The sequence below is a fragment of the Phyllopteryx taeniolatus genome, chromosome 12 (assembly GCF_024500385.1).
Source record: "Phyllopteryx taeniolatus isolate TA_2022b chromosome 12, UOR_Ptae_1.2, whole genome shotgun sequence".
NCBI classification, from domain to species: domain Eukaryota; kingdom Metazoa; phylum Chordata; class Actinopteri; order Syngnathiformes; family Syngnathidae; genus Phyllopteryx; species Phyllopteryx taeniolatus.
This window is the reverse complement of record NC_084513.1, coordinates 13,188,260-13,203,000: the sequence shown is the minus strand read 5'-3', so window position 1 is coordinate 13,203,000 and position 14,741 is coordinate 13,188,260. Positions and strand designations below refer to the sequence as shown.

The following is a 14,741-nucleotide window of genomic DNA, read 5'->3' as shown; positions in this document are numbered from 1 at the left end:
AAAACTACGATACTACCACACAAATACCACGTTAGCAGCCTGACACATAGCTTCCAGGCAAGTGGAATAGAAGCAACAGCCAACATATGGAAGTACCTTAAGGTTAACACGACTGACAACACTTTGTTAGCGGACTGCAAATTATGCTCTGCAAAATGGATGATGAACACTGCCCACTCCACATTGGTAAGCTCTATCACGAAGCCATGGTGGACGACAAGCTCTGCCTCACAGTTCTGGGGACCGGGGTTCAAATCCCGGCCCCGCCTGTGTGGAGTTTGCATGTTCTCCCCGTGCCTGGCTGGGTTTACTCCAGGCACTCCGGTTTCCTCCCACAACCCAAAAACATGCGTGATAGGTTGGATTGGGGACTCTAAATTGCCCCTAGGTGTGATTGTGAATGTGAATGGTTGTTTGTTTCGTGTGCCCTGTGGTTCAGGGTGTACCCCGCCTCCCGCCCGAAGAAAGCTGGGATAGACTCCAGCACCCCCGTGACCCTAGTGAGGATAAGGTATAGGAAATGGATGGATGGATGGTTTCTGTGCATAGACTCATTCACTGCCATTGATGGATTTAGAAGTCAAATATTATGTTACCTGCTGACAGTGAATGAGTTTATTCGGCAGGACATTGGGCATTAAGGACTTGATTTGAATTTTTTTTAAAAAAACATGCGTTTGTCATTTTAACTTGTTAGCCACGAGGAACACAACACTTAACTGTCAGCGTGTGCAGCACAAAAACATTTACGTCACATACCAGTGACAATTCCATAGTTAGGAGCCTCAACGACGGCGCCATAAAACTGGATGATGTTACGGTGGCTGAGGACGCTGAGGATTTCAGCCTGGGTGGTGGACACAAAAAGGACAAGTAGCTTTTATTGAGGGTGGAGAAGAAAGTCTATCGATATATTCACTCATTGGACACTTTTCTTGAGCACATAGCCAATCCATTTTCGAACGCTGACTCTGGCAAGAGGCCAGGTGCATCATCCCATTAATACTTGTTTGTCGCTTCTAATATATTGAATAAGATTAGCAACATTTATAAATGAATGGCTTTCGGTTTGTGTCAGTTATAATATGCTGTATTGTAGTTGTATAGCATACTATAGCATAGACAGCAGAATGAACGAAAACCTGACAAAAGCACTCAAAAGTAATTGTAGCAAAACACTGTAATTAAGTAAACAATTGTTCCCTTGCTTAAAAGAAGACATTTTTTATTTTACCAGCGTTGATTCCTGCCGCACTAAATGAAGTTCACTCTGTGATCTTTTACTAGAGTTCCATAAAAGATACTCAAAATATGCTGTCAGAGGCCAACAAATGTACCTTTTTCAAAGATGATTCATTTTTTTGTCTTTAAGACAATGGGCCTGTGCTTTGAATCAGGGGTACCCTGTGTTGTAACTGTGTCAAATAGGATTTGACAATAACGTTTCTTTTGCAACACCATTCTCATAGTGGGGGAGTATAATGACCATGAATGATGCGTTCACAAAGTCATCACATCCCACTAAATGGGGTAGCAATTAAAATGATTACTAAAGTGACAATTAAAAAATACAAAGTGTACATGAAAAGCCCAGGGTAATTATGACTCCCACCTCGTTCTCAATCTTGAGCAGCTTTTTCACCGCCACCTCTTTGTCCTGGGAGATCCATCTGGCCCGGTACACACTTCCGAAGCTGCCGCCGCCACAGTTCTCGAAGAAGTGGATGTCATCGAACTTGATTTGCACAAAGGAGCCGCTATGAGACGACATCTCATTCTGACACTTGGTGCCAACACCGCTTCTGGAAAATCACAAGGACAAAAGGTCCTCAGTTCACATGGAAGTGCATGTCTGTGCATCCGTTTCGCATAGTTTGGTCATGAAAAGAAAATCGTTAGTCTCATAACATTATTGCCTAAGTCGTTTTTATATGTTTTCGGGAAACAAGAAAAAACAACAAATTCAAGAAACAAGACGAGTGCGTTTGCCTTGATGCAAACTTTGCAGATTACTTAGAATCTACATAGACATAAAGAAAACATTTTGATATTGTGACAGTGAGTTAAAAATGACTTGCACTTTTGCGATTATCTAACAATACGTGGTAATACAGTAGAAATAAAGGGACAGTGTTCCACTCTCACTAATTCTCCTATTCGCAGATTTTTGGTGACCTATCCACCATTATTTGTTGTTTTTGTGCTTAAAATTGTTTTCCTTGGTGCCATCTATGTGGAAGTGAGGAGATGACCTTCATTTAGTCAGGCCATAGCTTTGTCTAATAGAAAAAAGTGCTTTGCTGCCATCTTGTGGCATCTATAGGCAATCGTCAATTCCTCACTGATTTTCGCTATTCGCTGCAAGGCTCGGTCGGTCGCTATACCCCGCGAATAGTGGGGGAATGTTGTAGCACAGAGGTTCTCAAACCTTTTACACCAAGTACCACCTCTCAAAATACTTGGCTCTCCAAGTACCACCATCATGACCAACATTGAAATACAGTATAGCGTAGTCCATCCATCCATTTTCTGAGCCGCTTCTCCTCACTAGGGTCGCGGGCGTGCTGGAGCCTATCCCAGCTGTCATCGGGCAGGAGGCGGGGTACACCCTGAACTGGTTGCCAGCCAATCGCAGGGCACATAGGAACAAACAACCATTCGCACTCACAGTCATGCCTACGGGCAATTTAGAGTCTCCAATTCATGCATGTTTTTGGGATGTGGGAGGAAACCGGAGTACCCGGAGAAAACCCACGCAGGCACGGGGAGAACATGCAAACTCCACACAGGCGGGGCCGGGGATTGAACCCGGGTCCTCAGAACTGTGAGGCTGACGCTCTAACCAGTCGGCCACCGTGCCGCAGTATAGCGTAGTATTCATCAAAAAGAAGACAGATGTTTCATTCTTAAAAAGTATACTTAACACTTTTTATAAGCCACTGTAACATTATGCACAGTTTGAACATTAACACTGCAATTAGATGTAGGGGAAAAAAATACTAAAATACTGACTCAATGATTATTGATAATAATAATGATTCAAAGGATTTTAAGCAAATTAGTTTTTTCAGAAGTGTGTACCAAAATGGTAGCCCTTCGCAATAATTAGTACCCAATTAGCGGTTTCTTTCAAAGAGGTTGGTGACCCCTGTTCTAGACATTTAAGCTACTTATGTAGCCACGGGGCACGGTGAACGACTGGTTAGAGCGTCTGCCTCACAGTTCTGAGGACCAGGGTTCCATCCCCGGCCCCGCCTGTGTGGAGTTTGCATGTTCACCCCGTGCCTGCGTGGGTTTTCTCTGGGCACTCCAGTTTCCTCCCACATCCCCAAAACATGGATGGTAGCTTAATTGAAGTCTCTAAATTGCCCCAAGGTGTGAATGTGAGTGTGAATGGTTGTTTGTTTATGTGTGCCCTGCGATTGGCTGGCAACCAGTTCAGGGTGTACCCCGCCTTCTGCCCAATGACAGCTGGGATGGGCTGCAGCACTCCTGCGAACCTTGTGAGGAGAAGTGGCTCAGAAAATGGATGGATGGATGGATGTAGCTTTACACTAAAATATTGCTTTTCTAGGTCCTCAAAGACGCTTTACAATTTCATGCATTATTCATTCACTCCTCAGTCACATCACACCCTGGCGGTGGTAAGCTACTTGTGTTGCCACAGCTGCCCTGGGGCAGTCTGACGGAAGCGTGGCTTCGCCTACAGCCTCTCCAACCACCACTAAACAACCACTAAAACTTAACACAACAACGACATGCATCGGGCGGGGGGTACGAATCTCAGGTTATCCTCTGGGCCTTGCTGTCCACAAAGAGCAGTTCATCCCTGTAAATGGCGGTGTTGCATCGCTTTGGATTTGGAGGTTTTGAGTCGAAAAAGATTAGGGGGTGAATATCGGCTTGTCACGTCGATTTTGAGGGGGAGAAATGCCAAAACGCTGAAAGTCAGACAAGTTTAGCCACCTCACTATTGAACAGAGTAGTTCTATGTATGGTATAAAGAGTGTATGTGTCACAATCGTGAGAAAAGATGACACAGTTTGTGGAGTGAATGAGAAACACTGTGTAAAAAAATCCACTAATGTTCAATTTGAGCCATGCAGTGAGTCTGTGCTGCTCATGGGGCATTTCATAGTTGTATATCTGTAAAAAAATAAGTTTTCCGTCAAAAGCTCTTTCTCAATTTTGGTTTTGTTGTTTTATAGTTTAAGGTGTCACAAAACCAAGGTCACTGTTTTGCTTGTAAAACAAAAAACAAAACAAACAAAAAAAACTTGTTTTCTCTACTTTATGTTCAGAAACCAGTGTTTTTGATGAAACCAGCCGATGTTCTACTGCTGATTACTAAAGAACAGAAAAAGCTACAAACAAACTTTTTCTGGTGAAAGAAGAGTCTACTCTTTCTTTGAGTAGGTTTGGTGCTTAAATTGTCACAAAACACAGTTTTCTGAAAAAATGCTCTAAAACGACTGCCAATATGGGGGACTGTGCTATGAAAACGACTGGCCAGTGAATGAGTTAAGCACCGAACCACTGTGGATTGGTACCCTCAAGAAAGGGTGCCAAAGCATTCTCCACTACGGTAATTTTGGTATCATTCACAGCAAAACATTTCATACTGTCCCAAACTGAAAAATATTTTTGCTTGAAGGGAATATAGCTAAAAAACAAAGATAGAGGAACATAAAACAACCCAACGCTAGAAATATTGAGGATTGTATCCTTTTGTAACCGCACCGAGTAAACAAATTAAATAAATAAAAAAATAAATAAAAAATAAATAAATAAACAACAATTCTATCATTAAAGCAAAGTATAGCTGTTATTCTTCCGACGTTTCCCAATTTGCAGCTGAGCCATTAGGGCTTTTAAAAGGCTGTTACCTTGTTCTTCATTGGGATTGCTGTCCATGGATGGATGTGCCTCAATTGTCGCAGAGGGGAGCCGTTGCTTTGTGACCATTAACGCGTATTCATGCTACACTCAGAGCCTCGCAGGAAGCTGCTCTGCGGGCCGGCCCACTGTATTGTGTGTCCACTCAAGCTGGGTCACGGGGGAACGGTGACATTGCGCCACTCATTCCCGACGTTTCTCACTTAACAGCAAACAGGGCTGCAAGCGTGAAAGCCCCGTCATGCATAAAGCCGGATGACGTGTCCTCGCATACAGTCACAGGCCACTTCATTATGCACCTGCACAATCTAAGGTCATCCAATAGATGAGCTGTTTCAGTGCTGCTGTTGTAGTTCGCAGTGATGCACAATTGGACCGCGTCATACTGAGAGGCGTTTATAATTAGGTTACCACATTTAGCCCATTCATGTCAGCTGAAAAGGGGAAATTGAGGATACATGTATAACTGGATTTGGTAGTTGATGACTTGAATTCTGCTGACTCATTTGGATTGGGGAGTGAACATTTGGCATTAACAAGCTTACTGCTTAGATTCATCCTGCCTAGTAACTTGATATTTTCTTGGCATGGTCCGATCAACCTACATGACACCAATGGGGTCGTTGTTTCAAAAGGTCACAGACAAAGACTTTAGTGTAGTCAATCCAGAAGAATTTATGGATGAAGTAGGTCCTCATATGTGCCAACGGAATTCAAGTAGTAATCATGAACGGGGTCATCGGAACCAAAAATCTCTGAAGGATTACTTCCAGCAACTCGATGTAGCCAATACCCTCAAGACAGTTCTGACTCTAGTGGCACTCGAAAGAATCGTATTTAACTTTTTAAGTCCCTGTCACGTGACAATAAATGGATAACCATAGGTATGAACGAAAGCGGTCAAGTTCTTCTATTGTGTGAGAGGTGGGATTTATGCCGAAATGCGTCACTGGGTGCCATTTTAGCCACACCCAGAAAATCAGGAAAACTGAAATGGTGAAAAACCGTTTTTCACGATTCAGAACTGCATACTTCTCAGTTTTTGTACGTTTTCAGCAATTATCTCCAAATGTGCTGGATAATGTATATAGAAACAAATCTCTGAATTCATCTTACAGCCTAGGGTCTTTAAATTAAATACTTGCATTTAATCTTGAAGAACGCTTTGTAAACATGTATTTAGTTAGTTTAACTTTCTTTAACCACAGTGTTAATGTTCAAAATGCATGATGTTGCAGTGGCTTACAATCATATTAAATATACTTTTTAGGGATAAACTTAGTTCTTGATGGTGGTACTTGGACAGCAAAGTATTTTTTAAGGTGGTACGTTTTGAGAACCAGTGTACAATGGTGACCAAAAGGAGGCTTTGAAAATAAAACTTAAACCTATGCATCAAATTGAGGGACATGCTTATACAAAGTGTAAATAAGAGTGTAATAGCAGTAGTGGTAGTAGTAGGAACCGCAAACGTGACAATGTGCAAAGCCATAGCACAACGTAAACAACAGGCTTTGATCGAGAGCTCATAGTAGCAAACTAACGTAAACGAGGACGCCGTCGGACCAATAGCCACGCAAAAAACGAAGCAATAGCGTCCACAAATGTTCATTCGACATACGTACCGCATACATCAACTTTCTGGAGCGGCGTCAAGCAGATCGTCGTTCAGGGAACACACACTGAAAATGAAGAACTCAAAAGTGTTCCCGGAAACTCGGTTATACTCGCCTTTTCATATTTTCCCATGCTCTACCTACGGTGGTTTTACTAGTTACACAACTTCTTGATTTAAGATGTAGGACTAGGACTGGTCTCTTTGGACCCTGAATTGTCATGACAACAGCGTCCTCTACTGGACGTAAGCAACAATGACGTCTTCCTGCTTTCATGGAAGTTCAGACTGTCCTCGCTTTACGACGGAGTTCCGTTCCAACCGTGCTGACCTAACGTTAATGTGTACGCAAGTCGAAATTTTAGACCTAACCTACACTAACGCAGCTAGCATATTGTCATGTTGCACTGAAATTTTTGTTTGAAAAAAACTTTTATGCCATGACAGATAGATAGATAGATAGATAGATAGATAGATAGATAGATAGATAGATAGATAGATAGATAGATAGATAGATAGATAGATAGATAGATAGATAGATAGATGGCGCCTCTGTAGTAATGACAGCTGCACAATCTGATTGGTCAGAGAAAGTCAAGTACTTCAAAGGTGTTAAGAATGACAAAAGTAATATGACTAAGACTGAAATGTGTTGTTCAGTATATTAATGGGGGAAAATACAGAAATATTTAGATACAGATATTTAGATCATGTGATTGAGATGGTTTTTCCATTAATGTTAAAGTAGGCCGCTTCCAGAAAAAACGAGTCAAACAAATTCCTCTGCATGCTAATGACAAAATAAATATTTATGTATAATTTACAGCACAAAACAATCTCACAAATATTTATAAATAATATTTGATACAAAAAGATCATATCAAGACTACTGAGACATTTAACAGGTCATATACTGTTTATACCTGAAATATTACATAACAATATAAGGTCCCAGAGAAATGTTTACCTGCTTTCCTGAATTCATTGTTTTTATGAACAATTTTACCTGCCAAGAGTTGCTGTGGTGCAAAGTTACAGCAATAAAAACCTCAATTTTTGGAAACAGCACCACATTATCTGTGATCATGTCCTCCAAGTTATTGTCTGTGTTGGAGTTAAAGCAGTACGAGTAGTGATGCTGCACGTTAGGCGGCTTTTACTAATTGGTATCAAGATTTGCGAGGTTCTAGCTCATGAGAGAGCTGGGTCAGCGTTCTTTGGTTGTCGATCACACTGAAGTGACGCACATAGTGCCAAACATCAGGATGTTTCTTGTTAACCAGTGGTGACACTGGACCTGTAGGGAAAACAGTGAAAAGAATGAAACGTGGCAATAAAAAAAGAAAAGTAAATGTTCTTGTCCACTGATATACACATTGCAGAAATAATATGGTACATCTACACAAGCTAATAAGAAATTTTTGTGCTCAGGTCAAAGCCATGTATAATAATATACAGTGGTTGCTTGAGATGAGTTTAATTTGTCCCATGACCACCCTCATACCTCAAAACACTTGTCTCAAATCATCTTTCCCAAGTGAAATTAATGGAAAAGCAATTAATCCGTTCCAGCCTCCCACCAAAAACATTTTTGTAATGTGTTTTTAATAAGAAAAATAGCACTCTATAATATTGTACTTCCTCTTGTACAAACATACAGTAATGGCATAATTAAATTAACAAAACACTTGGCCGCTGTCTTGTGGCATCTATAGGCAACCTGATTGTTTATTTGAACAACTTTGAGATTAGGTATATACAGTAGATTGAAGCATGGCCAGTGAGACACAGGACATTATGCTCGTCCACAATCATGGATTTGTCATTATTTTTGTAAAGGTAATAATTCTGATACAGCTCTAGTGCAGGATCTTATTAAACTGCACAAATTTAGCTGTATGACTTACTGAACGTCTGGCTCCTACAATATCTCACGATCTTCACTGTATTTGCGATCATCCGCTAGAGGTGAAAAAATATACAAATTAATAACTATAATCAACAAAAATTACATTGAAAATAATCAGCTAAAACCTTACCATTTTCTCAAAATTGACCAAATTTTCAACAAACGTCTTGTTGCCCTCTTGAGTGAATGTCATATCTAGAGGAAGAGGAAAAAGCAGAGTTCGAGTCCAAACAAGTTGAACTGCTGTGACAACAACACGTGCTGACCTTTGATCAACAGCGGCATGAAAGGGATGATGGGAGGTGCTAGTTTGGCAACCATCAGTCGGTACACTCGATGGTTCCTGGATGGGTCCTGTCCAAAGAGTCGCTGTGTTAAAACGGATCCATAATATCATCTGCACAATCAATATAATGCATATTAACATACAAACTAAACACTGTTAAACAGCGTTATCAATATTCATATCTCTCAGATTTCACTTATTGTTCAGATGTGACTATCATTTGAACATTTATGCGTAATTTCTTTTAATGTATGTCAATGTCTGAAGCAGGCAGGCCATGTCTTTCATCATCGGAGGTTACTTTCCAAAAACGTAAACTTCTTCATAGCACAATCACTTGCAGTTTTCTATTCTTAGGAGCCATACTAATTTACAGCAAATACATAAATAAAGCAGATGACAACACTGTGTGAAAGAAAGCATAAGTGAGCATTTCGGGTTTATGTCAGGAACCCAAGCAGTATTTGTATACTGATTTGTTAGTGAACCAAGGTTCCACTAAGAGGGTCCACCGTAATTGCGCCAATTGTGTCAATTCACTGGATAGGTGGAGGGTCTGAAGTATGTTTGAGTCGTAACTCAAATCATTGCTTGCAAGTCAAGGCAAAAAAATCCGCCAATGGCACCAAGCAACGTTGGGGCAGCTCATACATAAATCGAGGTGCAACATTGTACTGTATTATAATTCATCATTACTGTCTATCACTATCAAAAACATACTTCCTGCTTTATACTAATTAGAAAAAAAATACTCTATTTAACACATACCAACATACAACATCTTATTTGTAGTTCTTATTTGGACTACAGTTAGATTTCTAAAATTCAATTGTATTTTGTTTTTATTTTCTTGGTTGTTTCTATATTATTAATGCAAGTGTATATGTCTGACTATTACTGCTGTGACAATTACATTTCCCCTTAGCTAGCTAGGGGAAATGACTGGACTCCCTCACTTTACCATCAGGTTTTCAAATTCTCCATATAACTTCTTGAATTTGCTGGGAAGTTTCTGGGAACACAGAAGGGAGATTGTAGTCATTGCGTCATTAGGATATGAGTGATGAAACAAAAAGAGTGAGACAGGCCGACAAGTACCAACCTCCCAGGTCTGATTCAGTCTGCTCACCGCTGGATTACTCAGCCCCATGACAATAGCGAAGAAAGCATTCAAGTTCCTGTGCTCCTTGCAGCTTTTGGCACACAAGAAAAAAAGGTAAACAAACACAAATCAATAAGTGAGAGACCTTGAAGTGAATGTTCTTACTGGGATGCGATCTTTATGAATTTTTTGAGAAGCTGCACCCTCTTGCTGAGCTGGGGGCACAGGCAGACCTCTGTGATCACCCAAAACTGAATTTCATTGAACCTCTTCAGGAACAGGTCCAGGTTCACAGTGCTTTTCTTGACATTTTCCCTCCCAAAGATGTGGTAGATCAGTTCAAGCTGTCATGACACAAAAGACAAGTATAAATGACTTTCTTGCTATAAAACAGGGCTTTGGCCTGTCTTATAGATGCTCGTCCACTTCAGTGTAGTTCCTTGGCATCAAGATGCCACAAAATGGTACCAAAGTATTACTTTTCTGCTAGACAAGGCTTTGGCACCATCTTGTAGCATTTTAGGGTATTTCAGAAAGAGCACCAAAACAGATAATCTGTGATTTTATTTCTGTGAGTAATGGAGCATAGGTTAAAAAAAATAAAAAATAAAAATATTTTAAATTTAAAAAAAAAACAAAAAACAAAATCAGCAAATAGGTGAATTGCCATGTAGGCAGTGGAACACATTCATCAATTCATTAGCTTCACCAGCAAAAGCTAATGGAATTCATTCAGATTTAAGAGAGGTGTTTAATAATTTTCTCTCTCAACAAACCTCATGAACACAGTTGAAAAGCTCCCAGTCATATAGTGTCAAATGGTAAGCAACACCCTTGGTGCTCATCCACTCAAAACTCGCCAACGAGCCTGCAGATGGACCCTCCTGCTCGGGTACGGGGGTCTAGATTTCAAAATTAAAAGAATCTTTTAAGTGTGATGTCAAAATCGAATAACAACAAAACAGAGCGGAATCATTTGAAAACACACCAAAGAATCCAGCTGATCCTTGTAGCAGGCAAAGAGACGTCCATTGATGGTGAGAGTGGAGAACACGGACACATCAGTGGGTTTGAACACGACTTTATCTGATCAAAAAACACAACACATTAGATACAGTGACATGTTTTTTTAATGTGTAGATATACACACACACACACATACATTATATATATGCTGAATATTCTCACCTCCTGCTGAGCTGAGACCGACAAGTAGAAGGTCTTCTACTGAGCCCATCTTGTCAGCCACAGCATCCAGGACCTCTCTGACCAAGGCAGAAACTGGGGCGCGGATTGTGATGTAGGTGTGGTCATAACAAAAGACTTTGAAAAGAACTGAGGACAAAAGAGTCAAGGGCAGAAGCAAATTGCATTTTGATTTCTTATTAAATCAATGCAGCCATTTGTGATTGACATGCATAAGATTTTATATTACATTCTCACTATTGTAAATTAAATCAGAGAATGGAGTGTGTAGTTATAAGATACGCTACATATGTGTACTATTGTTAAAGACATCCAGAATGTGCAAATACTGTTTATATATGTCTAAATTTTGCAAAACAAGATGAAGCACATTACAGTACAGTACACTACAGTCGCATTGTTCCATGTATGGTCCATCGTTCCTCTTGTGGTCCCACTATTATGAATATTTTAAGACTAGCGGCAATCGGAATAGCCAAAGCTAGCGAGGTTAACCGCTACTCTCAGGCAGATGTATGAAGACTGTCGCCTTGTTGGCCGGACAGTTTGCTGCTCGTCAGAGCATTATAGTCCGGCGATGGCAGCAAATGGGCGAGTCGAAACTCCTTAGCCTTCTGGCTAATTCTGGCTTTTTTAACCATGTGTACTTCATGTGTTTTATGAAATTGCATTGTCCCCTTTCAAAAATAAACTGATGAACTAAAACTAAACTCAGACGAGATGCCCATAATACGCAATTAGCCATTTAGGTTCGTCGACTTCAATCTTTAAATATCGATGTGAAGTAGTAAATTCGACTCGTCGACTAATTATTTCAATCCCTATACTACATTTGTGACTTCAGAGACTGTCTGATATTTCTCCTATTTTATTCATTTAACAAGACTAGTGGATCCATGGACCAGACCTTGCACTGTGAACAGAATTCTGCCTGTGTGGAGACTCACTTTCATCGTTGCTCTTAACAGGCAGACACTTTTGCAGTTTGTCATCTCCCCTATTGAACTGCTCCAGTAGGACTTTGTGCTGTGAATGTTAAACAAATTAAAGCAAAATAGAGCATATCAATAAAGTATGATCAGAATCAAGACTTTGGAGATGTACCTTTCTGTGTGAGGTTCTGGCATCATCTGTGCTGAAATGTGGGGGGGAAAGGTGTAAGAAATCAATGGAATCACAATTTGCTTTGATTAGACACTTTTGATAAAGTCCTACAACCATAAAATGAAAGGTATGTTTTATAATGATAAAACATACTTGTACTTTACAATTTTTTCCAGCTCTGGTAGTTGCTCACTGAGTGGTGGAAGTGCTTTAGCGTCATTAGATACAGCCACAAGAAAGTCCTGCAAAAGACAAACATCAATGCATATGACGACAAAAAGTGAAGTGATCAAGCAAAAGTGAATAAAAGCAGTCCACTGCAATAATTGTATAGTTAAAAAAAATAAAGGTAAATTGATTTGTGGGATCTATTTGATAATAAACAAATATAAAAAAATCATAAATCAAATGCAGAGCCTCAGCCAATGTCATCTCACAGTTTATTTATTTATGCTTACTCTTGAAGGCACACAATTGTTTTATATATGGTGTCTTTCACTAATTATATACATAAATTCTGAATGCATTAAGTTAACCCAACACAAAAATTTAACTTTTCTGTCAACAATATTCAAAGCATAGGTAATGGACAGAAAAGCCACATCCCATTTATAAAAGGGTGTGCACACTTGTTCGACCACATTATACTTATTTTTACTTCCTTCTTGAAAAGATACAAAAAATTCAATTGATTTGGACAGGCTATAGGTCACATTAATAGTGGAAAAGGTTTTGAAATTATTTGTCTTTTAACCACTGTATTCCGGCATATTAAAATGAAATAGCATTGCTTAGATGGACCCTTTTCTCCGGGCACTCCGGTTTCCTCCCACATCCCAAAAACATGCATTAATTGGAGACTCTAAATTGCCCGTAGGCATGACTGTGAGTGCGAATGGTTGTTTGTTTCTATGTGCCCTGCGATTGGCTGGCAACCAGTTCAGGGTGTACCCCGCCTCCTGCCCGATGACAGCTGGGATAGGCTCCAGCACGCCCGCGACCCTAGTAAGGAGAAGCGGCTCAGAAAATGGATGGATGGATGGATAGATGGACCCTTAGCTGACCTCCAGGAAGACCACAGAGGTATCTTCCTCTTGCAGATGATCTCCATTCAAGGCGGTCCACTGTATGACCAGGCGGATCACACGGCGCTTATTGTTGAGTGTATAGTCCAGCTTTTCCTGTTCAGAGCCCTGTGAAGCCTGGGCATGGTAGGTGGGCAGCGGTCAAGGATAAGCTCAGCAGAGGAGTTGGGGATCTAGAAGATGATCTAACTTAAACACACTCCAGGAGTGCGGAAAGGATATTGAGCCATCAAGACTGGACAAAGTTGAATGTTGGGCATGAAAACACAGTGCATGAGCACAAAATCATCTAAGGCTGCATCTGTCGTAAATAAATGTGAAAAAAAGAGCAGATCAAATACAGGTTTAAGAGAAATAATGACGTGTGGCCAATAACAAATTCCTACAAACAAGCCAAAATGATACATACAGTAAGAAAAAACATACTTTACCGACATAATGAATGTTGATTTTGACCTACGGGCAGCGACCCACCAGCTTGAGCAGGTGGGACTGTAGTTAGCATTCTAGGCCTTCCTTTTCTTTCACATATTCCTACTTGCGTAGCTTTCTGTCAACTTCCACGGTGAGCAAGTGAGCCCTTTTTCCTTTTTGCATGTGAAACAGCCTTCCTTAACTTTAAAATATATATATATTTTTTTATGTTGGTTTTCGGCCTTGCCGCTTACATACAGTGATTTCTCCAGATTCTCTGAACCTTTTGATGATATTATGGACCGTAGATGATGAAATGCCTAAATTCCTTGCAATTGTACGTTGAGGAACATTGTCCTTAAACTGTTCGACTATTTTCTCACACACTTGTTCACAAAGAGGTGAACCTCGCCCCATCTTTGCTTGTGAATGACTGAGCAATTTAGGGAAACTCCTTTTATACCCAATCATGGCACCCACATGCTTCCAATTAGCCTGTTCACCCATGGGATGTTCCAAACAGGTGTCTGATGAGCATTCCTCAACTTTATTAGTCTTTTTTGCCACCTGTCCCAGCTTTTTTGGAACGTGTTGCAGCCATAAAATTCTATGTTAATGATTATTTGCTAAAAGCAATAAAGTTTATCAGTTTGAACATTAAATATTTTGTCTTTGTAGTGTATTCAATTAAATATAGGTTGAACATGACTTGCAAATCATTGTATTCTGTTTTTATTTATGTTTAACACAACGTCCCAACTTCATTGGTATTGGGGTTGTACTAACACACCATTGGACAGACTTTACCTGACTCTGAAAATTGAGAATCCATTCGCATCATCTCAAGTAGGTGCTCCAATATTTTCTCTGGAGTCCCCGACATTACCTTGTACCTGGAGCAACACATGAAAAAGGTAATCAAACAGCAGTTTTAAATGCATAATAGGAGGACTACGCTTTGCCACTGATTTGTTTTACTTTGAACAAGCATCTGCTTCAGCCAGGTGACAATCACACACATCTTGAACTGTTGGAGATGAAATAGTGCTTGGGGTAAGTGGCACAAGACATTCAGCTGTTGTAGAAGACAACACCAACAGCTTCGGTTATGGTCATTAATCGAT

At 40.2% G+C, this 14,741-nt stretch overlaps 2 protein-coding genes across 14 annotated transcripts in view; both read right to left on the bottom strand.

Moving 5' to 3' along the window:
- The window catches only part of map3k20a (mitogen-activated protein kinase kinase kinase 20a), a 30,360-nt gene extending 23,658 nt beyond the window's left edge, over positions 1-6,702 (bottom strand). For 2 of the 6 annotated variants that reach the window (XR_009791115.1, XM_061792358.1), the window contains exons 1-3: positions 6,522-6,702; positions 1,613-1,802; positions 760-847 (exon numbers count right to left, since the gene is read on the bottom strand). Coding sequence is in view for 2 of the 6 variants with exons in the window: in XM_061792358.1 (XP_061648342.1) it covers positions 760-847; positions 1,613-1,802; positions 6,522-6,526 (283 nt within the window). In the remaining 4 variants the exon portion in view is untranslated. Of the gene's footprint in view, positions 1-720; positions 848-1,612; positions 1,803-6,521 lie in introns of those variants that run through there. The other 4 variants (XR_009791116.1, XM_061792355.1, XM_061792357.1 and 1 more) reach the window with 4 other exon arrangements.
- A 593-nt stretch (positions 6,703-7,295) lies between these two features.
- rapgef4a (Rap guanine nucleotide exchange factor 4a) overlaps positions 7,296-14,741 on the bottom strand; it is a 31,655-nt gene continuing 24,209 nt past the window's right edge. For 4 of the 8 annotated variants that reach the window (XM_061793478.1, XM_061793479.1, XM_061793481.1 and 1 more), the window contains 16 exons: positions 14,425-14,510; positions 13,426-13,504; positions 13,183-13,333; positions 12,272-12,360; positions 12,119-12,149; positions 11,962-12,040; positions 10,997-11,143; positions 10,797-10,894; positions 10,585-10,710; positions 9,974-10,152; positions 9,809-9,899; positions 9,668-9,718; positions 8,687-8,774; positions 8,551-8,615; positions 8,419-8,473; positions 7,296-7,808 (listed from right to left, as the gene is read on the bottom strand). In XM_061793478.1, the coding sequence (XP_061649462.1) occupies positions 7,681-7,808; positions 8,419-8,473; positions 8,551-8,615; positions 8,687-8,774; positions 9,668-9,718; positions 9,809-9,899; positions 9,974-10,152; positions 10,585-10,710; positions 10,797-10,894; positions 10,997-11,143; positions 11,962-12,040; positions 12,119-12,149; positions 12,272-12,360; positions 13,183-13,333; positions 13,426-13,504; positions 14,425-14,510 (1,543 nt within the window). In that variant the 3' untranslated portion in view covers positions 7,296-7,680. Of the gene's footprint in view, positions 7,809-8,418; positions 8,474-8,550; positions 8,616-8,686; positions 8,818-9,667; positions 9,719-9,808; positions 9,900-9,973; positions 10,153-10,584; positions 10,711-10,796; positions 10,895-10,996; positions 11,144-11,961; positions 12,041-12,118; positions 12,150-12,271; positions 12,361-13,182; positions 13,334-13,425; positions 13,505-14,424; positions 14,511-14,741 lie in introns of those variants that run through there. The other 4 variants (XR_009791254.1, XM_061793483.1, XR_009791255.1 and 1 more) reach the window with 4 other exon arrangements.